Source organism: Clinocottus analis, unplaced genomic scaffold, assembly GCF_023055335.1.
Source record: "Clinocottus analis isolate CAN_PGR_092001 unplaced genomic scaffold, fCliAna1.0.p SCAF_66, whole genome shotgun sequence".
NCBI lineage: Eukaryota > Metazoa > Chordata > Actinopteri > Perciformes > Cottidae > Clinocottus > Clinocottus analis.
This window is the reverse complement of record NW_027176225.1, coordinates 89,500-113,972: the sequence shown is the minus strand read 5'-3', so window position 1 is coordinate 113,972 and position 24,473 is coordinate 89,500. Positions and strand designations below refer to the sequence as shown.

General features: G+C 48.2%; 1 protein-coding gene across 12 annotated transcripts in view; it reads left to right on the top strand.

Moving 5' to 3' along the window:
- cacna1ab (calcium channel, voltage-dependent, P/Q type, alpha 1A subunit, b) overlaps positions 1-23,042 on the top strand; it is a 77,378-nt gene extending 54,336 nt beyond the window's left edge. For 2 of the 12 annotated variants that reach the window (XM_068604259.1, XM_068604257.1), the window contains exons 38-48: positions 359-464; positions 1,439-1,546; positions 4,354-4,454; positions 8,670-8,791; positions 9,673-9,808; positions 10,734-10,847; positions 12,767-12,784; positions 13,321-13,356; positions 16,072-16,273; positions 17,261-17,508; positions 18,095-23,042. In XM_068604259.1, the coding sequence (XP_068460360.1) occupies positions 359-464; positions 1,439-1,546; positions 4,354-4,454; positions 8,670-8,791; positions 9,673-9,808; positions 10,734-10,847; positions 12,767-12,784; positions 13,321-13,356; positions 16,072-16,273; positions 17,261-17,508; positions 18,095-18,886 (1,983 nt within the window). In that variant the 3' untranslated portion in view covers positions 18,887-23,042. Of the gene's footprint in view, positions 1-358; positions 465-1,438; positions 1,547-4,350; positions 4,455-8,669; positions 8,792-9,672; positions 9,809-10,733; positions 10,848-12,766; positions 12,785-13,320; positions 13,357-16,071; positions 16,274-17,260; positions 17,509-18,094 lie in introns of all 12 variants that reach the window. The other 10 variants (XM_068604256.1, XM_068604255.1, XM_068604262.1 and 7 more) reach the window with 9 other exon arrangements.
- The last annotated feature ends 1,431 nt before the right edge of the window (positions 23,043-24,473 follow it).

Genomic DNA, 24,473 nt, shown 5'->3' with positions numbered 1-24,473 from the left:
CCCCTCGAGCAAACGCATGCACGAATGAAAATGTTCCCTTCCTGAAAAAGTGTGCAGCAGACTCAACGGTCACTTGATGTAGGACGGATTCATCAGAGGACGAGTTAAAGAGCCTCAAAGGGAAGTTTACTGACTTGACTTGTCAACAGTTACCCTTTTCTTCTGCCTCTAGTCCGTCTCAGGGAACGATTGAATAAAAACCAGTCCACCTCTAATTGGCTGCTGTCTATGGAGCTCTCTCAACCCCCGCGCCCCAAAACCCCTCCCCCTTCCCCCCGCCCCCGAGGTTCAGGCACAGCAATGCTTTAGCGAGGACACGCCCCTTTCTCATCCTCTCATCCCGACTGGCTCTCCACAGAGGCTGCTGCGCATGGATCTGCCGGTGGCGGACGACAACTCGGTGCATTTTAACTCCACCCTCATGGCTCTGATCCGGACGGCACTGGACATAAAGATCGCCAAGGGTACGACTCTTTGACTTCTATCGTACCTGTTTACCTGTGCCTGGTGTGTTCCTGGTGTTTTATGGGTATGACGTCATTCACCTCTCAATTTCTTTCTGTCTCTCCACGACGAGAATCGTCTAGATAATTGTGCAGGGTTCTTACAGTCATGAAAAAACCTGGAAAAGTCCAGGCCTGGAAAAGTCCTTGAAAAAACTGTTTACACACAGATTTCACTACATGTTTGCTCATAGACAATTGGTTTAAAGTTATGGAAATTGGGTTAAAAGTCATGGAAATTTGGTTAAAAGTTATAAAAGTCATGGAAATTTGGTTAAAAGTCATTGAAATTTGGTTAAAAGTCATAAAAATTGTGTCAAAAGTCATGTAAATTTAGTTGAAACTCATGGACATTTGGTTAAAAGTCATGAACTCTGCTTTAAAGTCATGGAAATTTGGTTTAAAGTCATGAAAATTTAGTTTAAAGTCATGGAAATTGTGTTAAAAGTCATGGAAATTTGGTTTAAAGTGATTAAAATTTGGTTTGAAGTCATTGAAATTTGGTTTAAAGTCATACCAATTGTGTTAAGTCATGTAAATTAAGTTTAAAGTCATGGAAATTGGGTTATAAGTAATGGAAATTTGGTTTAAAGTCATATAAAAGTCATGGAAATTCGATCTAAAGTCATGGAAATCCATTGGTCAGAATGTGTATGAACCCTGATTGTATTAATTATTCAACAAAACTCTAACAAACAACCTTTTTGTTTTGGGTGAATGTGTGCACGCATGAATGGATGAATACAATTTATTTTTGGGGGGATTTTGTGCCGTTGTGCCGTCTGTACACCTTCTTTGCCCCGTGTTCATGTGTGGGGGGTGTTTGCATATGTATGGATGAATGTGTGCTGTCTGTGTGAACAAATGATGTGTGTGTGTGTGTCTGTGTGTGTGTGTGTGTGTGTGGGCACTCTGGTTTGGCATCCGCCTCCCAGGCGGTGCAGACAAGCACCAGATGGACGCGGAGCTGAGGAAGGAGATGATGGCCATTTGGCCCAACTTGTCGCAGAAGACCCTGGACCTGCTGGTCACGCCGCACAAGGGTGAGTTGCAGACAAAAGCGGCGCATAGTGGTTGTCGATGTGTCTCCAATCACCAACTCACCGAGAGGACAGCTTCTACCAGCACAGTGTCACCCACTGCTTCGCATCTCCTGATCAGGGCCACGACAGCATAAACACCTGCACCGACCGAACGGACGCGTATGAAATACATCCCGACACCCGCGGAGATTCCTTGTACCCAAAACGTATCCTAGAGATACCTCTAGGACGGATTGCCTTGACGTTGGGTATCGGCATCCTTCGCTCGCAGGGGGGGGTGTATAATAAACGTTGATGACTCGTACGGCGGCGATATCGGGTCACTTTACCCACGATGGACGGCGTCAATCCCCCATTTACGTCCCAATGCATGGAGACGGACGGTCCAAATCCACGACCTGTAAGGGAATTTCAAATCCCTCGACGTTCGGTACGCGAAGATCTCTTGACTCGTTTGTGCTGGTAAAAAAACAACTATGCTAACTCCTAACAGGCCACGGCATATCTGAATGCTGTTGTGCCACCGGTACCGGTCCGTGGGTCCTTTCGTACAGAGCCACACAGACTTTTATTGATTATCAAGGTCTGAAAGGCCGGATAGATCCGCCTGTGCATCTCGACTCATGTCAAGACGCTCGTCTCAGTCATTTGACGCGTTATCCCTAAAATGAAGCCTACAAGCTAGCAACAATTAGCAACAACAAAATCAGACGTCTTTGTAGAGCTTTTTTTAGAAAAGGTAAAAGCACCAATGAGGAGACAGAAGAAGAGCCTACAACTTCAGAGGAAAAATGAACCTGCATTTAAAAGACAATATCAGGATTTTGGGTATACCCTTCAGGTGATGCTCGTGCGCTCGCGCTGCGTAATACGGCGGCAACTCAGCGTAATGGTGAGTTGTATTTTTGATGTACTTAGTGTACAGGAAGTATCATTATATCTGCATATCCTCCACACCTTGAAGACCGCTGTGTGAAACTGTTATCCGACACCAGACGCACAGAAGGTTGTGGACGACTGCTCTAGTGAAGCCGACACTCGCTTTCTGAAGCGCTCGCCACACAGCTGGGATCTCCGTCCTCTTCGTCCTCTCCGTCATCTTCGTCCTCTTCGTCCTCTTCGTCCTCTCCGTCCACTTTGTCCTCGCCGGCCTCTTCGTCCTCTTCGTCCTCTCCGTCCTCTTCGCTCTGCTAACCGCGCGCTGAGCTTGATCTCAGTTTCCGTTCATTCAGGCTTTCAAAGAGTACAATAATGCACAATAATGCACGGACACGTAGATCACACAGTCGCACACACAGTCGCGCACACACCTTCACTGATCTTTCCGCCCATTCAGAAGGTCCTGGTATCAGGGGGTGCCTACTATAGAAGATCCTCTATAGAAGTCTTTTCACTACAGGAAGAATTAAACCACAGATAAACTAGTCAAACAGATCTGAGGCTAATAGGTTTATTCCAAAAATGCATTGTGAATGATGCATGTTTTAGCGAAAGCATCAAGTTGTTTGGCTAAATGCATGGCGGTCACTGAGGCGTCTTGCACACATAAGTACGAGATATGTGTGGTCAGATCTTATCACACGTTCTTTACTCGTTTTTTGGTTAATGCTGTACGACTCGTAGCCATGCCACTTTGAAACGGACGCCGCTCATTCAGTTCACCTCCACGGTTATTTGACAACCAAAACAAAGCTCAATATTTTTCTGATTTTTTTTTTTGTCTGCGTGTTTTTCATCCAAACTCCGGGGATGTCCGGAGTTTTTAGAAAAACATTGAGCTCCTGTTTTCCAGGGATCATTTGACTGAGGCTTGTCCAGAGCTTTTCCTAGTGAGGTGGCCACCGGGTCCTCAGCCTTAACGCTGAGATTAATACACAAACGCAAGGTTTGATATGGAAGGTTGATAGTGAAATTACAAGAGAATGCTCAATGGTTTGATATAGGAAACGCATCTGCCTGTGAAAAGACTATCGGCTTCGTTGTGGTAATAATTGTGCAGTGTTGTAATAACTGGCGTGTTGGTTGTACGCCGCAGAGCAAGCTCAGTTCTGTTTCACTTGAAGCTTCACGTGGATGTTTGGACAGTGGTTACCCATGTTGTCTCAAGATGACAACATTTTTATACTTTCCTTTATGATGACTATTTCCTTAGACCCAACATTTGGCCATTTGATATATTTTCGTGGGAGTAAAACGTAAATCTGTCTTCTGCGCTCAGAAGCACATCATCAGCGAAGAAACGGACCTTTTCTTCTGTCTTGCCTTTATATGCATATAGCTGCACCATAATAATCATAATAAGCTGGTCTGAAAGCTTGTTTGCTGCATTAACTTTATCACTGTCTCAAGCTGAGCTTCATCAGTACGTTTAAAGGAGTTCAAGCGCTGTGTTGGAAAGATTTATTAGCCAATGAGAATGAGTTGTTTTGTGAACCCAACGGGTGCACGCATGCATGAAAGTTAAGTATGTTTGCATGCATATTATAATATTATAATGCATATTGAAAAGTCCACGTTTGTCCCTCTGTGAGTTGGGAAGAGGATGCTGTGCAGTTATGTTTGCTCGTCCAACACAGTGTTTTTTTGTAGCATCGGTTCCCACTGACCAAATATCCTTTGACGACGGAAATATTGAAACATCCAGTTTTAAAAAATGATTTGCACGAAACAGAGCTGTTGGCGCTGCTGCTGGTGTATCCGCATGTTGTGATGTGAGTTTCTCTGTTTCGCCTCCCCCCCCCCCACGGCTCAGGGTCCCATCTCGCTCGGGTCTAATCTTGCAGGGTAACTTGTCATTTTCTCAGCAGCCACAGACTTGACGGTGGGCAAAATCTACGCCGCCATGATGATCATGGAGTACTACCGGCAGAGCAAGACGAAAAAGCTGCAGGCGCTGCGAGAGGAACAGGTAGACTCCGTCCCAGAGAAACCCTCACAACGCCCCAAAAAAAGACACCTTTTCTTACCTTTTTTTACTCTTCCGCCTCCTCCTGCTCCCGGCCCTCTTTTCATTTGATACCGCCCGTGGACTGAATTCTGCCTTTCGTCTGCCAAATATGGATTTAAAAGCATAAGAGCCGTCTCTTTTACATTTAAATCCAATCCAACCTCCAAACAAAGCCTCACTTCCTCTGGTTTTTCTTCCCATCGCGTGTTTACCCAAAACCCGACCGCCCTCTCAGCCTGTGCTGTTCCCTTTTTATTAGCATGCTACTTTAAAAGAAAGAAAAACCTGCGTCCTTTTACTCTCGCACCTCCATTTCACCGTGGTTGCAACCGAGAGGGTTAGAAACCTTTTCTGCTGCTTTTTTGTTGGTTTTCTTTCCCCCGCGGGGCTGTTTGCACATGGCGAGGAGGATGAAGGTGTTGCAAAGGTTTACCAATTTACAAATATGTTGGTTTTTTTGTTGTTGTTGATAATGTTCTGAGCAATGATGATGATGATAGCACATGGCCTTACCTTTTCGTTCCCCATCAGTGCTCTTCCCCTTCTTGTCCATGAATGCCTTTTGAGATGCACTCGCTGTCCCGCTGTCTCTGTATTTTTTGGGGGATCCACACTGCGAACGTGTGGAGAAACATCTCTCCACTCACTTCACCTCCTGTTCGCTCCAGCTGGGTGTTGTTTCACACACTTGATCCCAAATTTGACGCAACATTTATATACGACTTGAGTCCCAAATTGTGTTGCTTGTGAAGCCAACCTCTGTTTTTAACTGAGACGACGGGATCGCCCATTTGGCTCGAAACGAAGGAGCGCACCGGTGGATGGAGAGTATGTTAGTCTCTTTTTACAGTGTGTGTTGGTATGTTCTGGAATGCAGCCATCCCATCGGACTGAACGGACCGGTCCACGCCGGCTCGCTCAGCGTCGGCAGCGCTCTGGCCGCCTGTGTGTCAGTTCGTCGTCTCCACGAGTGTCTCGCTTCATTCGTCCTCGATCCTCTGGCCGTGGTCTTTGTTGTCATAATGCCTGTCGAAGAAGACTCCACCCCCTTTTTAACGCTAACACAAAGTCAAAGTTTTGTGGCGCTTTGGCACAAAACATCCATCAAGGACGAGTCTGATCGGCCCCCGCGATCTCAGGAAATACATTTGAAGTCATAACTCAGAGATGCATTATGCTAATTATGGGCGGTAATATGGGAAAATCAATTTAACAGGTTTTTTTATATTAAAGAAACGCAAAAAGGTAAGTATGCACTGCCATAGCTTTGATTTAGAGTAGTGAAACAATAGCTAATGGTAACTAATGTACATGTAAAAGTAATAAAACATGCATGTTGTAGTCGTGTTGTCACTGCAAAGTCATCCAATCCAATGACAGTCAACATGGGGCTGGTGTGCCTCGGTAACACCTGCACACCTGCACATCTTGGCAGCAAAACACTGAAAGAAATGCGACTTCATGTCCTCGCCAAAGGATATTTGTGGAGATCTTTCAGTTCAAAAGGCTTCAGAAGAGACGCAAACAGCAGGAAAACTGCTCCAGAGTTAAGAGAACATCAGCCGAGCGCTGTTGTTTTTTCTGGTTAGTTTTGGGAAAGGAGATTGTCGAATAAAATGAAGACAAAAAGACAAAATGAGCCCCTTTTAGACAGAAACCTGGCCTCCTGTCACAGCGTAAAGGAACCAGTGGGGTGGATTTTTCTTGAAGTCTTCATGTGTCGCTCTCGTCTCCTCCAGTCGCGCCTCAATCGTCCTTTTCCTCAGTGTTTGTTTTGCTGTTTGTGTCATCGTTGTGTTGTTTGTCGTCCCTCATCCCTGTCCTCCGTGTCGTCCCCGTCCCGCTGACGCTCTCCCTTTATCTTTCCAGGACGAGACGGGGGTGAACTTGACTAGTCAAGCTCTCTCTCTATTGGTCAATCCCACGTCGATTGTCACCAAGTTGCTCTAACCAAAGACCCATTCTCTCTCCAGTCTGTGTGTTCATGAGTCTGTCTGTCTGCCTGTCTGTCTGCCGTGGTGGTGGTGGTGGTGGTGGTGGGGTGTTGAGTGGAGGTTCCCCGTGACCAGTATGTAATCCGTTTGGGACCATTCATTGACAACAACATGCCGCTGCTGAAACATATACACGCCATCGAAGCCGGTGTCTGAGTCGGGTGTTTGGTGTCCATTTGGTTCTAACCCATCTAAATATTTATGTATTGGGAATTTTCTCAAGCCAAAAACCAGACTGTCGAGAGACACACGTGAGCCATTTCCCCTCTGGCACAGGAAACGACCACTGGACAGGATGCGACACTCAAAAAAAAGGAAAGTGGAGAAAATAGACGGCTTTCAGTTGACATGAAATGACCTGCAGCAGCCATGTTGAAGAGGGAAAGCGCCTCCGAGGCCAAAGACAACAGTTTAATGTATAATTCATACGCTCATAACAGCCACCAGGTTGATTTTGTGCAGAGATGACGTCGGCTTTTTAGTTGGCCTTAATTTACATGTTGGATTAGCACACAAGCTTCTTTTACGCTTGTATGGATTTGGGATTTTAAATTATACACGTCGGCTCCAAGAGTCAACCTCCAGTTCTGCCGAGTGAAGCCGATGCTGAAGTGTCTTAAAACCTGCAGTATCTCTCCTGACCACCAGGGGGCGACTCCTCTGGTTGTATAGAAGTCTATGCTTCATGTGTTAAAGCTGCATTCTCTCTCCTGACCACCAGGGGGCGACTCCTCTGGTTGTATAGAAGTCTATGCTTCATGTGTTAAAGCTGCATTCTCTCTCCTGACCACCAGGGGGCGACTCCTCTGGTTGTATAGAAGTCTATGCTTCATGTGTTAAAGCTGCATTCTCTCTCCTGACCACCAGGGGGCGACTCCTCTGGTTGTATAGAAGTCTATGCTTCATGTGTTAAAGCTGCATTCTCTCTCCTGACCACCAGGTGGCGACTCCTCTGGTTGTATAGAAGTCTATATAAGTGACTCTACTTCTCTCTTGATGTATTCCCTCAGTAAACATTGTAAACATGAGTTTATGTCTCAATCTCTAGTTTCTAGTCTTCTTCTATACAGCCTGATGTTCATCTAGTGCATTATGGTCTGTTAGAGTCAAACAGACCATAATAAGTGAACGCTTTAGGGCACACTTCCTGACAGGAAGTTGGATCTTCTAACAACCACAGTTTAATCTCACAAGATCCCACATTTGGAAATCAATCCCGCGTCCGACATCTTGCTTAATAACCTTTTGTCCGACTTCGATACCTGATACATTTGTTGGATTTAGATTCAGGAAGCAACTGCAAAGCCTCTATTTCCTCCTTCCTGAGCCAAATAACCGTCTGAGTCGCGTCTCTGAATAAAAATGTTTTGATCTACATTCGTGGCCAGAGGAGCTTCCTGTCCAGCCGATCGTTCTGAAGCGTCAGAGAGGTTTTCTGTCTGTTTCTGAACCGGCCTCGATCCGCATCTCTCATTCAGCATTCAGCCGAACAGCTTCCAGGCTGTGGAGGGACATGACACGGGCTGCAGCTGTCATGAACCGGTCGCCTTTAAAGCCTCTCCTGAGAGGACTCCATTACCCAGGATCCCCCGGGAGGAAAGCTGCCTGACCTCTGACCTGATGGAACGCAGAAGTTGTTGTTGTTTTTTTAATACAACTGGTTCAGGTTCAGATGTCCTCTTCCCACAAAAATGGCATATTACTCAAAAATGTCTTGGCAGACGGAGGATCACAGCGATTGTCAAACTGTTTCTTTTGAGTAAAATGTCTTTTTGGACGATGTGATGTTTCATGAGTTTTGTAATCTGGTCCCAAGACCTGTGATTTTAGAGCAATCGTACCTCAAATGCCTTCGGTAGAAGTTCCCCTCTGACACAGATCTGAGGTCAGCTCCCGTCACTGAGCATCAAACCCAAACCCATATGAATAAAACATAAATGAATAAGTCAAATGATATTTCCCTTGTCCCTCTTTATAAATGCTCATTCAGTGTGGGCAGCGGATCCCAGATCAGTCGTCTGGCAGGGAGCTTTACCTTCGGAAATACCCACAGCCATGTGTTTGCCGATGGCGCCCCCGTGTGGGTGCATGCTGCGAGTGCATCCTGTGTTTGTGTCCTGTGTCTTCCCCCCTTGAGTTTGCCTGATGCCAGCCTGCAGGCCATGTCGTGTATCTCACACAGAACCGAACGCCATTAATGTTTCAGCGCATGGAGCCGCCCTCCGAGGGAGGGGGCATGGACGGCCAGGGGGGCCAGGGCCTCAACGGGCTCCCCAGCACGCAGCCGGACAACCCCAACAGCCTGTGAGTGGACCGGGCATCGGGGGGGTATATGTACACAAGCATCCCAACTGTTGCCCCGAGGTCAGATTAGTGGCTCAATTAGTGGCCCCTGTTTTGGTCTTTCCTCTAAAATGTCCCCAAACTATAAAGTGTGTGTCTCTGCAGCCACGAGGGCTGTTTAATAATGTTGTGTTATAATAAAAGCAACACATGTGAGATGTTGTTCAGATGTGTAAATATCAGTCTACATGTTTCTGGTTCAGAGGAAATGAAGATGACACACAGAAAGAAATGAAAAGGTTTCAGGTCCAACTATAAAAAAATGACTTTCAGGATGATTATTAGTTTGAAATGATGCAGCTGTGAAGTCACAACTCTAACAAACCATAACACAACATGTGAACATTCAACATGTGAAGGTTCTCTCTGTAAAGGTTGACTTTGATAAAGTGAAGCAGAACAAAGTTAGAGAGGGTTTAGAACAGAGAACATCCAGGCGAGGACTCAATGGCCCCAATAGCGCCAATGGACTCAATGGGTCCAATGGGGCCATTTGAATGTTCTCATGTACCAAACCATATGTTTCCTTGTATATTACGTATGGTGTTCAATACATCCAGATACAGCAGTTTTGGGCTTTTTTATAAAGCAAAATAACCGGCCATTTTTCAGAAATATGCTTAATATACAACACCAGAATAAAGACATTGAAAGATTTAACAATACTCAAGAAAGTACTTGATCGGGCGATGACGTCGCTTTTTTTTAGTTCCCTGGTTTATAATCCCCGTGATTTGTGTGTGTGTGTGTGTGTGTGTGTGTGTGTGTGTGTGTGTGTGTGTGTGTGTGTGTGTGTGTGTGTGTGTGTGTGTGTGTGTGTGTGTGTGTGTGTGCGTGCCCAGACCTCCAGAGGGTGGCATGACTGAGAGCCAGTCGTGGGTGACGGCCAAAGCCCAGGAAATGTTCCAGAAGACGGGGAACTGGAGCCCTGACCGACCGTACCCCGACGACCTCCACGACAACCGTCACAACCCACAGGTATGACGAGCACGGCGGGAAAACACCCCGCGACCGGTCGAGGCCGAGCTGTTCCCCGCTCGCACCGACGGTTTGCCTCCGACCACGATCGATAATCGATGAGATTTCATGCTCGAGTGTTTACGATGCTGGTGGAAAACGTCCCTCGATGCTGATGCCACGGATCTATTCATGTGTTCATAAATATTAATACAAGTGAAGACACAATTTCAGACGTCACTTCCCTCTTTAGGCTTTAGGCGGGAAAGCCTCAGGAGGAGGCGGTTCCTGATCCTGGAGCTCGGCAGCTCCACCCCGTCTCCATCTCATCAACACTCGCCGCGACATTTTAAAACAACAAATCATTCAAGCGAGTTGCACCGACGAAGACAGAGTCGTAGCTGGAAACACAAACACAAAGGGAACAGAGCAAACTTTTCCTGATACATCATTGAATTTGTTTCATGTTCCTTGCGCTAGTTAGCTTCAGTTGGCTAACGTTAGCGACAACGGAAGAAGAAAACCTGCAAAAAGCCGGTTAGCGTTAGCAAACTCATCAAGTTAGTAAAAGTGCAGCTTTTATAAGTCACAGGTATATTAAAATGTTGTCGTTCAAGGTCGTGGCATTATTGTAATAACGCGTGAAGACACAATTTCAGACGTCACTTCCCTCTTTAAGCTTTAAGGCGGGAAAGCCTCAGGAGGAGGCGGTTCCTGAGCCTGGAGCTCCGTCTGCACCTCATCAACACTCACCGCGACATTTTGTTCATTTTAAAACGACGAAGACAGAATCTTAGCTGAAAACACAAAAACAAACAGAGCAAACCTTCCTGAAACATCATGTTGCGTGCGCTAGTTAGCGCCTCCACACACACAAACACACACACACACACACACACCCTCAGCAGACGGTGGTCACGCCCCCTCCTCTCGTTGTGTTTTGCAGACGGTAGAGATGAGGGAGATGGGGCGGGACGGGTACTCCGACACTGAGCCCTGTCACCCAATGGATGGGCATGGGCGGACCCTCTCCATGCCCCGCCTCTCGGCAGACAACCAAGTGAGCACCTTCATCTCACCATCACCACCACCACCACCACCATCATCATCATCACCACCATTCTCCCTCACCATGCCGGTTAGCAGTGGGGACGGTTGAAGTGAATACAAATTTAAAAGATAAAAAGTCTCTCTTTGCATCCTGAACAGAGAAGAGAACTGAGTTCCTCCTGGATTGATCCGTTCTTCTGAAGATGCCAAACAAATACACGCAGATGTGTTGAAAAAGACACATCTGTTGGTTTGTTTTGGCATTTCTTTCAGGCATATGTTTTGTTTTTTTAAATTCAATTTTCCTTTATATTTATTCAGAAGATATAAAGTACTTTTACGTCTGTTCAGTTTTCTATCATTTCCTTATTATGGGAAACACGGTTCACTTCCTACACAATGTTTCTGACAGGATGCAAAGAATCAGAGAGACCGCCACGCTAACCTGCACTCATCCGGCCTTCTGACCGCCGGATGAGTGTCTAGATATGTAAAGCAATGCATATCTAGAACATCTGTGTCTGTAGACCTCATCCTGCTCCCTAATCCATCTCCATGAAATCCTTGGTGTGTCTGTCCTGTGCAAACTGTGGCCAGAGTTAGCATCTTCCCTTCTGATACGGAAATAACGACGACAACGAAACATACACAAGTCATTAAGTGTGAAAAAGAATACAACAACAAAAGGTACCTGAACTGTACCGTAAAAGCCGGGTTATAAGCCGCGACTACCTTCGGTGGTTGTTAGCGCTAGCTCCCCGCTGTAGCCAGCTAGCGCTGCTGCTAGCTCTCTGCTGTAACCAGCTGGAGCCACTGATAGCTCCCCGCTGTAGCCAGCTAGTGCTGCTGCTAGCGCTGCTGCTAGCTCCCTGTTGTAACCAGCTGGAGCCACTGATAGCTCCCCACAGTAGCCAGTTAGCATTGCTGCTCGCGCTGCTGCTAGCTCTCCGCTGTAACCAGCTAGCACTGCTGATAGCTTCCCGCTGTAGTCAGCTAGCGTCGCTGCTAGCTCTCTGCTGTAACCAGCTGGAGCCGCTGATAGCTCCCAACTGTAGCCAGTTAGCGCTGCTGCTAGCTCCGATTGACTCTTTGGCTTCTCGGACGTGTGAGAGACGGAGAAAGAAAGATGTCGTAGAAGTTACAACACGTTTAAATTAAGATATTAAAGTTAACTTTCTGTTTGCCCTCGAGCGTCTGACGAGGGACTCCTCTTCCTCACTCCTCACCGCCGCTTCACCTCCACGATGAAGATGCTTTTGCTTCTGACAGGAAGAAATAAAGCTTTGGAACAAAAGAAAAAAGCTTCATTAGTCAGTTTGTTTTGTTTTCTTACGACGTTCCTCGTGTTCTTTCACAACTCAGATTCACGGATTGATAAACGCTCAAACGTTTTGTTTTACGCTACACCATGCGGTTTTGTCAGTCACACACACACACACACACACACACACACACACACACAATGTATTTCACATGTAGGACTTCACCATGAAGCCTCTGGCTGCAGTTGCACACACACACACACACACACACCTGTTCATTCCATCCTCACGTTGCTCTCACTCTGGTGTGTTGGTTGTTGGTTCCTTCATGGAGTGTTGTTGTCTGAACATTTAGAGCGCGAGGAAGGGGAGTGTGACACAAACAAGAGCGTGGAGGTGTCTTACCTAGTCGTTAACACACACACACACACACACAAACACACACACTCACACACACAATGTATTTCCCATGTAGACTCTATGTGTTCATATCATACCATAACACGAATGCAGGTAGATGCTGTTGGGCTGTACAACATGTCCTGTGTGTGTGTGTGTGTGTGTGTGTGTGTGTGTGTGTGTGTGCGTGTGTGCGCGTGCGCGTGCGCGTGTTGCTTATACGGTATATGTGTTACTCACTGCCTTCTAACACTGCTCTGCCTTACAGAGAGCTCATGCTGTTTCGGTAAGTGTGTGTCTGCGTGTGTGCGTGTGCGTGTGCGTGTGTGTGTGTGTGTGTGTGTGTAGATGGATATGCATCTTATACTGTCCTCTGTCCTTTCTTGCTCACTGGCACCTTCCTCGCTCTTGTGTGTGTGTGCGCTGGCCTTTTCTTAAATTAACTGGGTTCTCTCTCTTCCTCCCCTCGTCATCGTCATCATCATCATCATCATCACTTATTTTTGTGTTTTTCTACTTCCATTCTGTCTTTTTCATCCTTTCCATCCTCTCATTTCTTCTCCTTTTTACATCCCCCTCTATTGTTCTTCTCTCCTCCATCACTGTTTTTCATCCCTTTGCATTTATTCATTTCTGTCTCTCTGCGCTCTCTTCTCTCCTGGCGGCAATGCTATGTCGGGCCTATGCTCTGTGTGTGTGTGTGTGTGTGTGTGTGTGTGTGTGTGTGTGTGTGTGTGTGTGTGTGTGTGTGTGTGTGTGTGTGTGTGTGCGTGCTACACTGCTCTGCTCTACGTATCATCTCTGTGTTTGCCTGCTCTGCAGCGGAGGAGACACAGGCCTCGTGGAAATAACCTCAGTGTATGTACACTCTCTCTCTCTCTCTCTCTCTCTCTCTCTCTCTCTCTCTCTCTCTCCTTCTTTCTATTCATCCTGTCTTCTCTTCTGAAGCTCTTCCCGCGTCCTTTCCCCTCCCTCTGCTCGTGTTGAGATCGCTCTGCTCTCCATTGTTTGTTTTCTGTGACGGGTTTCCCCCCCGCTGGAGTTTTTTGCTTGAATTCAGCAGTGTGTGTGTGTGTGCGTGCGTGTGTGTGTGTGTGTGTGTGTGTGTGTGTGTGTATTGGTGTGTTCCCTGTGCGTCAACGAGGTCAATAATGTACGACACAAGAAAAGCATGGACTGGCCTGACCTGCGACTGTTGGCATGTACGAGGGGAACGGGGGGGGGGGGGCGTCACAGAGCTGAGACTCCTCTGGTTGTATAGAAGTCTATGCTTCATGTGTTAAAGCTGCATTCTCTCTCCTGGCCACCAGGGGGCGACTCCTCTGGTTGTATAGAAGTCTATATAAGTGACTCTACTTCTCTCTTGATGTATTCTCTCAGTAAACATTGTAAACATGAGTTTATGTCTCAATCTCTAGTTTCTAGTCTTCTTCTATACAGCATGATGTTCATTTAGTACATTATGGTCTGTGAGAGTCAAACAGACCATAATAAGGGGCGCTTTAGGGGGCGGGGCTACCAGGTGATTGACAGGTTGTAGACAGCGTCTCTACGCATTTAAAATATGGTCACTTCTGTTCATTAGTTGAGTTGTGGTTAACTATTTTCGGGACGGGGGAATCCTCTTGTGTTCGTCCGAGTCTTTGTCCGCCTGCCGCTTGCAGACTGACATGCGCTGTATCATCACGTGGATGTGAGGTCAGAGTGTCAGCAGGGGGGCGTGTCCTGGTCAGAAGAGCCCGGTGACGAACCCAGCAAGAAAGAATCAGGATATGGACGTTAACTTTTTATATGTGTTGTTTACTGTGTCATGATGCAAAGAAACAGACACAAGCAGGTGAAACATGCATAATACTTTTGTATATATATAATATGCATTTAAACTCCAACCATAACTCCAACGATAACTAAGAAATCTGCAATACTAATATAATTTTACCACAGCGGCCATTTTGTTCATTATTGTCATGTTAATTATACAGCAAAGTCATGTTTCTGTCTATGGTTAAAAAAAAATCCCGAATTTAATACTGGTGAAATTCTGATAACAGCTGCCTTTTTTATTTTTTTTACTGCAACAAAAAATCACTTTGTTTTCCCCGGATTCATGTATATAATACTTATAATATGTGATATGATATACACCACACTTCTTTTAAGGCCAACAGTGAATTTGTCCCTTCGCTGACTTCCTCAAATCAACTTGTTTTAACTTGAAAAACTGTCGATTCCGTTCGATTTTTTCTGTTGGGTTCTTGCAGAGCCTTTCTGTCTAGACTCGCAGGTTATGGGATGTTTATCTTCTCCTCGTGGTCCCATGTTTCATTCATGTCGCACTGTCGGACAAACAATACCTTTTATGAAAAGACAAGCAGACAAAAAGTATGTTTAATATTCTTTCAATATGTTTTTGATGAGCAGAACAAGAGATGAAATAACAACAGATATCTAAAATAAATTCCATTAGGAAGTGGAGTAAGATGATGTTTGTACATCGGCTCACATTACCGTAAAAGTCGGGTTATAAGCCGCTACTACTTTCGGTGGTTGTACCCGCTAGCTCCTCGCTGTAGCCAGCTAGCGCTGCTGCTAGCTCCTAGATGCTGCTGCTAGCACCTACCTGCTGCTGCTACTCTCCGCGTCCCCGCTACCCGAGGGGCTGGTCCCGCTATCTTCGGTGGTTGTTGGGAGCTAGCGGAGATCTTGCAGCAGCGCTAGCTAGCTACAACGGGGAGCTAGCCGAGGCGCTAGGTGGCTACAGCGGGGAGCTAGCAGGTTCAACCAATGAAGGTAGTAGCGGCTTATAACCCGACTTATACGGTAAGTCTAAGTTTGGTATTGCAGCAACGTGCTTATCCTGCTGTCTAAATTCATGTCACTTCATGTGTTAAAACCAGTAATAATCTACCAGATTAAAAATCATATTTTTTTTTAGTGTCTTTGTCGTCACTCTATTTCAACCGGCATCAAACACCCGGTGTTCTTCTGCAGGTCTGACATATACCAACTGTAAAAAAAAAAATGCAGCTTTCCAAACCCGACGTGATCTAAATGAAAGATGGCCGCCACTTGGAGAAGGCCGGCGGGTGCATGTGAGGCATGGTTCCTACGGCCCTCCCTCATGCTTGTCTCTCGAGCCTCTTTCTGCTCTTCCTGTCTGTTCCATCCCCCATGTTGGTGAAGAAGCATGTTATTATATGTGCTTGTCAAAGGCTTAGTGAGGGATTTCATGTACAGTGTGGGTCAAGCTACTTGAATGCAAAACGCCATCAGCTGATATATGATCTTAAGATGGGTCAAGCAGAGCTTCAGATCAGAAGTGTGCAGAGCCAAAATTATGTTTTTGAAATTTTGTGTTACAAAACGAAAATGTAATCAAAAGTTATTTGGTTCTGCTGTTTGACCCGAGCCCGTCAATATGCACATAAACACACAGGAATGCACATTAAACCACATACAGTGTCGGACAGTCAGAATGCATTAAATCTCACTTCTTTCTTTCTTTTTTCTCTCCTCTCCCACCTCACGTCCTCCCCCACCTGCCTCTCCTCCTCCTCCCCCGTCTCCTCGCAGACCATCACCGACACCAGTCCGATGCGTCGCTCCACCTCCAGCCTGGTCCACGGGCGAACGGGCCGCGGCGTGCGGCTGGACGACTACTCCCTGGAGAGGGTGGTGTCCGAGGAGGGGAGGCACGGGGGAGGGCGCAGACACCGGGACCGGAGCCACCGGGCGTCGCAGCGCTCCCTCACCCGATACACCGACGCTGACACGGGTGAGTCGCTCAGAGCCGACGTCGATGTCTCGTCTCGCGACAAGTTTTTCATTTATTTCACACTTTTAATTCTTGACAAGGTCAATGAAAAAATTAAGGTGAAATCACAAAGCAGGTGCTTTAACTTAAACAATGAATAGGATTAGGTGTTAGAATTAGGCATTTAGGTTTAGGAGTAGGGGTAAGGGAAAGTCACCCAAATGTCGATGATTTAACGTCTTAAATCATCGACATTTGGGTGACATTTGGGTTTGAATAGGGCCAAGCAGGATTGTCACCACAGTGTCATTGTTTTTCACTTAGGCATACATTTGACAAAGACATTTAGGGCCCGTAGTGATATTAGGTATACATTGTGTAATGTTTTATCATTTCCAAATGGGGGTGCAGTTGCCTCATTAATGGACATGTATACCAAGTGTCAGTGTGTATGTCAAGTGTCAATAGTACTTCTAAATTATAGTGACTGTATACCAAATGTATACCAAATGCCAATGATGTATACCAAACATAGAAATCAGGGCTACAATAATATACAATCCCCATGTACAACCTCTAAACACAACTCAAACAATAAATAGGATTGGGGTTAGGGTTAAGATTAAGGGTTAGGATTAGGCATTAGGGTTAGGAGTAGGGGTGAGGGTTAGGGGTTAGGAGTAGGGGTTAAGGTTAGGAGTTAGGAGTAGGAATTAGGGTGAGGGTTAGGATTAGGGGTTAGGACTAGGACTAGGGGTTAGAGTTATGGCATAAAGGGCTACCTGTGTTATTTTTGCCTCCAAAAACTTGTGTATTTGCATATTTCTGCATACTGTGGGGTCCAAAAAAGTGTTGAAAATGCATAAATCGAATATTACTGGAAAGCGGGAACTCCAAAGAGCCCAAATGTCTGGTTCTCCCCCCCCCCCTCTCCTCCTCCCGCCCTCCCACCCCAATTCCCCGTGGCCCTTCTGTGTCTGAACGTAAACTGAGGCGTCTCCCCGCCAGGTCTGGGCACAGATCTCAGCACCACCACGCAGTCGGGCGACCTCCCACCCAAGGAGCGCGAGCGTGACCGCGGCCGGACCAAGGACCGCCGACACCACCACCACCACCACCACCACCACCACAGCAGCTCCATGGACAAGGAGCGTTACGGGCACGACAGGCACGACTACCCGCACAGGCCCGCCGCCCACGACCGCCACTGGTCCCGCTCGCCCAGCGAGGGGCCCGACGGACGGGGACACCGACAGGTGGGCTCCAAAGACGCCGAGAACAAGGCCGAGCCGATAGGGACGGCCTCTCGGTCCGATACCTTCTGTCCTCGTGTCCATAGGAGACTCACATGGACCACATAGCACATCGTATTATGAGTAGACGACCATATAGCGAGCTTACCAGTCACATTACACTCTTTAGGTCAGGCTTCATTTAGGATTTAATGAGTGATCCTTCATCTTTAGGAGTTCTGACACTGGGTCTTACACCTACTTATGGATATCAATCTCTCCTTTGTGTTCTTTATCACTGTTTCTCTCTCTCTGTCCATTTTTCTTCAATGTGACGTGTTGCTTCTTGGTGTCAATTTGTTGCCTCATCACTATGTTTTTGGATGATTTTCAATGGTGTTTATCTCTATCTATCTATCTATCTACCTACCTATCTATCTACTTTCCTACTTACCTACCTATCTATCTACTTTCCTTCTTACCTACCTACCTACCTTCATATCTACCTACCTACCTACCCCTCTCTCTCCACTCTGCTTTATTCTTGGTCTTGTTGTTGTTGTTGTTGTCGTGGTGCGTTTTGATTTTCCTTGTTTACATTTTGCTGTAGGGCAGTAGCTCGGTGAGCGGCAGCCCGGTCCCCTCCACTTCGGGGACCAGCACTCCGCGGAGAGGCCGCCGGCAGCTGCCCCAGACCCCCGCCGTCCCGCGCCCGCACGTCACCTACTCCCCCGCCGTCCGCAAGCCCGGCTACGGCCCCCCGGGGCCGGGCCGGCTGCGCTCGCCGTCCCCCCGCCAGTTCTCCCCGCCGGACCATGAGCGAGGCTTCCACCAGCGGCCGCCGTCGCGCCAGGCCTCCCCTCACCCGGGCGGCGGCGGCCCCCCCTCGTCCCGGCACGGCTCGCCGCGCTCCCCCCGGCACCAGTCGCCGCGCTCGCCCCTCCACGGCTCCTCCTCCTCGCCCAGGTCCCCCCACCGGGGCCGCTGGAGCGGACCCCCGCCCGGGGACGGCCCGGAGGGGGACGGGCCCTTCTACGAGCGCGACTACGAGTACGAGCGGCACCACGAGCCGCCCGCCTACGAGCAGAGCCTCTCCCACGGCAACCCGCACCCGCACGGGGGCAACCCCCACCCGCTGCCGCGCTCGCCCAGGACTGCCCCCCGCCACGGGCACCCGCACCCGCCGCCTCCGCCGGCCCCTCACCCGCACCCGCACCCGCGCCGGGTGCCCAACGGCTACCGCTCGTCCTCGCCTTCCCCGCACCGGCGCGGGGTGCCGCCCGGAGGGCCGATGCCGCCGCCCCCCTTGCACCCGCACCACCGGCCCCCACCCCACGACCGAGGGCCCCGCAAGGGCCTGCACGAACCTTTTAGCGAGACGGACGAGGACGACTGGTGCTAGCAAACCGCAAGGGGGAAGCGAGGGATGAGGGGTTGGGTGGAGGAGAAGAATAGCAGCCTCCGGCACTTCGGGCCTTTGGATACGTAGACTTTTGATAAAGCAGAGGCGGTGAGGAGGGCCCCCCGAACCCTACGCACTCGGGCCCTCGGACTCTAAATGAGAGGAAAAGGGGGAAAAAGGGGGGAAGGGAGGTGCTACGATTAGCCTTTTTACAGATTTTGTGTTGGTGACAGAGCAGCACGTGGATAAAAATGAAAAAAAGGAGACTATGGCGAGGTCCCGGGGCCCAGTTTACCTCTCTCAGAACTACACTTCCCAGAATCCTCAGCCTGACCAGCAAGGCCAGGCCGCAGGAGGTGTGTGGGGAGGCGGGGGGATTATGAAAAAAAAAAAAACAAAGTGAGGGAGGGAGGAGCATGTAAAACGACTGCGAGGCCCAAAAGAAGCGCTACTTCTCCCCAGACTGTCGCGCGATTGGTTAGCGTCGTCGGACGCGTGCAGATCTTTTCTAGCCGACGTTAAAACGCCTGCGGGGGAGAAAAAAACGAGTCGGAAAGACGCGGCGAAGTCCGCCGCTTTCGACTCTGCTTCCTCGGACAGAGAAAATGATTTTAACATAAAGCCAGGACCCCCTAAACCCTTACATGCCAAGCTATGCCTCCAGAAAAATCAAACTTGAACAATGAAGAACAAAATGAAACTTTACATGACAAAGAGAAAAAAAAGGGAGAACAACCACTTTGATCTTTAACCTTTTTTTTTTCCTTTCTAAAGGGACAGAACCAGGAAGCTCCGCCTATAACTGCAAAAACCAGCCAATCACAGCGCTGGCTGATATTTGATGAGTTTTATCATCTCTGTTTACTGTTAAAGACTCACTTAATGCTGACTGGAGCTGGTGCGCGCATCACTTCCTGGTGGTAGTGCAGGGAGGAGGAAGGGGGCGGGGCATGTGTGGGCTCACTTCCTGTTTGAGTGGGCCTCAGGTAACTCCAGAAGGGAAGTCGGACACTTCCGTCGAGCCCCTTCCTCCTCCTCGACCCGGCGCCAGGCCGAGGGAGGACCCCCCCGACAGGAAATGACATCACGCGGTTTGAGCGAGGGGTGGGGCGAGGGGGGCCGGAGGAAAGGAAAGGAAAAGAAAGGAAAGGAAAGGAGGGATGGGAAAAAAAGACTACTTTTTCTTCAGAATTTTCTTCGATCGCTGTCGATTACTTCTCCTTCTTGTTCTTCTTGAAACATTGGAGCTTGGTTCTTCTGTTGCATTCGCTCAGCCTCCTTTTTTTAAAAATCTTTTTCGGAGTCCAAAATTTGATGGAAGCCTGCATGATCGATAAAATACATATAGAGAGGAGACCTCACGGTGTGGGGGGGCTTTATAGGAAACTTTGCATTTAGGTTTACAAAAGAAGTCCTCTTCTTTCAGACTCTATCTCTCTCTCTCTCGCTCTCAAATCTTGTTTTTTTTGTTGTTTTTTTTCAAACACCTTTTGGGGAAGAAAAAAAAAAGGCGGAGCTTCGGCTCGCGGCCTGTCGGGAAAACGCCAAAAGTCCCCCCCCCCCCCACCCGAGAGACGAGCGGGAGGGCGAGCGGAGAGGAAGCGGACTTCTGCGACCACCTTGAGTTGTTGTTGTTGTGAACGATGATGCGATATCGATGTCGAATGCAAAAATGACGATGATGATGACGACGATGATGATGATGATGATGCTGATTGATGGAACTGTTTGCTGTAGATTTGTTGTCATGCTGTTTGGAGTTTTAAGTATGCTATGTCCATCTTATTCACATCCATTATGTTTTTTTACCCCACACACACACACACACACACACACACACACACACACACACACACACACCTCCCTCCAAGACGTGTTCAGCGACGTTTACCGGGGGCGATGCCTTCAGGAACCCCCTCGTTCAGCCGGCGTTTGCGTGTTGTAACGCAACTTCTTAAGACGCGCTCTCTCGTGTGAGGGGTTAGCGGGCGAGGAGGCGAGGAGGCGAGGAGGCGAGGAGGCGAGGAGGCGAGGAGGCGCTCGCCGGTACCTGAAACCCAAAGATCAAGAATTCCCAGACGAGATGAGTTCTACTGAAGTTCCACCGAGGTTGTGTGTCTTCAACTTGCAGCCAAAAAACAACAACAACAACAAAACCAACACTCTGGAGCTTGGTGGAGCGACGGTGGTGCAGTGGTGGTGTCAGTATTCGGTGGTGTTGTGTTCTCTTTTCTTTCTTTTACCACCAGGGGGCAGTTATTAGCCCCTCCCTCCTCTAAAGGACAGCCTCCGGGCCACTTCCTGTTTTTCTCGACCTGGAGTGAGACCTCCTCTCTCGTAACCCGTCTCTTTTATCTTTGTGAAGATGAAGTCCAGTCCTGGTCGGGGGGGAAAACATGGATGCAGCCTGAGAGACGCCATATCTGTCCGTTTGTCCCCCCCCCTCACACGCCCCAACGCCGCCCCGTCACCAACCCCCTTCGCTCAGGTCTGGATAACCAACAGCCACAACAACAACAACAAACACCCCGATCCAATCACACGAGGTCGGACCTCGTCTGCCAAAACCCCGTCAGCATCCTGCTCTCCTCCGTCATCCCTCTCTCTCTCCCTCCTTTTGCTTTGACGTCGCGTTTGCAGGAGAGAAACTCTCGTTCAACGACGACAGGACAAAGAGGATGAAGATGTACAGATAAACATAGACGATAAGCTGCGTTACGGATCTAGATAGAACACAGTAGGTGTACTTATAGACGACAGAGTATGATTAGATTCTCAGATATTTATTTATTTTGCACATGCTCATGAACCCCGAACCGGAAAGGTTGTGAGAACTTTTGACGATCGACGCCGACCTTTTTTCTTTTGTGTGTGCTGAAAAGGCGTCGCCTCCCGGCCATCGGCGTCCAGCGTAGTGAAGACGGGTGGGAAACCAGAAGGGGAGGGGTCTTCGCGTCCCATCGAGCGAGGTCTACGGCGCGTTGGGGGGTCGCTTCCCCCCCCCAAAAAAACCTGCAGAGCCTACAGTGCCTTCTGTATCAGAGTCACGACCCCTCCGCCCATCGGCCTCTGCAGTAGTTCAGATCGACCACACTGCGCCTTAAAAGTCCCACCGGCTCCCCCTGGAGGCGAGAGAGAGGAGAGAAATTTTGAAAATCAAATCCGGTATCGGGCCGAAAACCCCGAGAACGCAATTCAAACGCACCAAAAGAAAGTTTGTTTTGATTGACGCACCGGACGCCTCTTCCCCCTTTTGGCCCTTGTTTCCCGGTGACGCCGTGGGGTCCGGGGCGTGGGGTCCGGGCGGGTCCGGGGCGGCGTGGGCGAGCGGGTTTGCGGCGGTGCCAAGCGGTTACTTCTCAGGTCCTGTAGAGTTTAGAGCTCGGTCGTTAGACGAGTCAACCGCGCCGGCATCGGGGGGGTTTGAGTCGCCGCCAGGTTTTTTGCCGAGAGCGTCGTAATGTTGACCCCCCCACACACACACACCCGTCCCTTCACTAACCCGACACCACACACTCTGACTCCTCCCCCTTCCATCACATCCCCCAATCAGCAGACGGGGGGCCGTGGAGGAGAAGAAGAAGAAGTAGAAGAAGAAAAAAAACAAACATTTTTGGCTCCACGACACCACTCGCTCGTCCAGAATTGTAACAGCGGATCCAAAATGGCCGACACACAACACTGCCCTTGTGTGAAAGCATGTTGTGTGTGTGCGTGCCTGTGTGTGTGTGCGTGTGTCTGTGTGTATGCTTCCCCTCCCCCCTCCCTCCCTGAGAACAAATCCCATTCTTTGGAGAAAAAAAAAAGAAGAAAAAAAAACATCTGAACATCTTTCGTTTTAGATTTTGTTTTTTCCTCAACGGGTTATTTGGGGGCGGGGCTACAAGGTTTTTGCTGAGTCATCGCTTACACATCCGCTTGTGTGTGTCCTCACCCTCCTCCAGCTTTTCTGTCACACATCCCTTTTTTGTTGTTGTTGGTTTGTTGCTTTTCTTCTTCGGGGGACGAAGGACAAGCGAACACAACGCACCCCCCAAAAAAACAAAAAAACCCTCATCCACTCAGTCGGCTGTGAAATTGTGTCCGTGGGTCGCGACGGCGGCGAACAAAAAAAAACAAAAAAAAACACGAATAAGGGCTCTTTACAAAAGAAAAATGTCACACACAAAAAAGAAGTGAACTACAGTGAGTTTAATGTACAGTAGTGCTGCCAAAAGTTGTGCTTATGTAGCTGAAGCCACGCCGTGGTCTCCCTTTGTACAGCACTAGATGTGTGCATGCGTGTGTGTGTGTGCGTGTGTGTGTGTGGGGGGGAGGGGGGAGAAGAGGCAATGAGAAAGATTATAATGTAGGGGGGAGGGGTCAGGGGGAGGGGTCAGGGGGGGTCAGAGGTCGTAGTGATGTTAACACACAATTTCACAATGGCACTGGACCACTTTTCAGGCTCATCTTCATCCTCATCCTCATCCTCACGCTCAGACGCCACCCGCTGGGAGACGGCAGCGGCAGGAAGACTGTGTGTGTGTGTGTGTGCGTGTGTGTGTGTGTGTGTGTGTGTGTGTGTGTGTGTGTGTGTGTGTGTGTGTGTGTGCAGGTGATTAAATGGGTATTTGACTAAAAACTTGATGATCGGGACTTGATCTCTTCTCATTAGTGACACATTATTTAACTTACTGAGTATAATTTAGTTATTTAATTTAAAGATTCAAAGAGATTGAACTCGTTTCCTGATGGACATTTGATTTTAATACAAATTGGTCAAATAAAATTGATGTAAAGCTAAAATGATGATGAAGTTATGTTAAGTTTAATGAAATTACAAAATGTGTGATAGGTGTCACTATACGCTTACAAAACTTATATGTATCTGTATATAAATAGATAAATAAACATTAAAGGTCACATGTTCTGGATCAATATATATATATATATATATATGTATATATATATATATATATATATATATATATATATATATAAACATAGAAAAGATATTTTATGATCCTTTATTAGAGCTATGCGAGTGAGTGGGCCTACACTGTGTGTGTGTGTGTGTGTGTGTGTGTGTGTGTGTGTGTGTGTGTGTGTGTGTGTGTGTGTGTGTGTGTGTGCGCACGTGTCCTGACAACATCAGCTACAGGAGGTCACCCTCAGTGCCTTACTCTGTACAGGACACGATGATTTCTCCCTCCGAGACAATCGCAAAGGCACGCAGTGAGAACTCAGCGTCCTCGTCGCCACCTTCATCCTCCCTCCTTCCCTCGCCCACTCCTCACCTTCCTCACTTCACGGGTGAGGGAGGGAGGGAGGGAGGGTGTCAGTAACATACTCATGTCATTTCTCTCATTCACTCCCACTGTATTGTACATTTTGGGGGGTTAATTCTTGTGTATATACTCCATAAACTTTCTGGAAAAACTCATCGTGTTCATCTGATTCTTCCTCTCCCTCTTCCCCCTTCGTGCAGTACCGCCCCGCGGACACCAGGTGGCGGCGTTGAGCCGTCTGTCAGCGCTCACGGTGTGGCGGTGGTTGTGTCTGAGCTCCTCTGGTCCTTCCTGCGGTCCGGCGGGTAGATGAGGGTGAA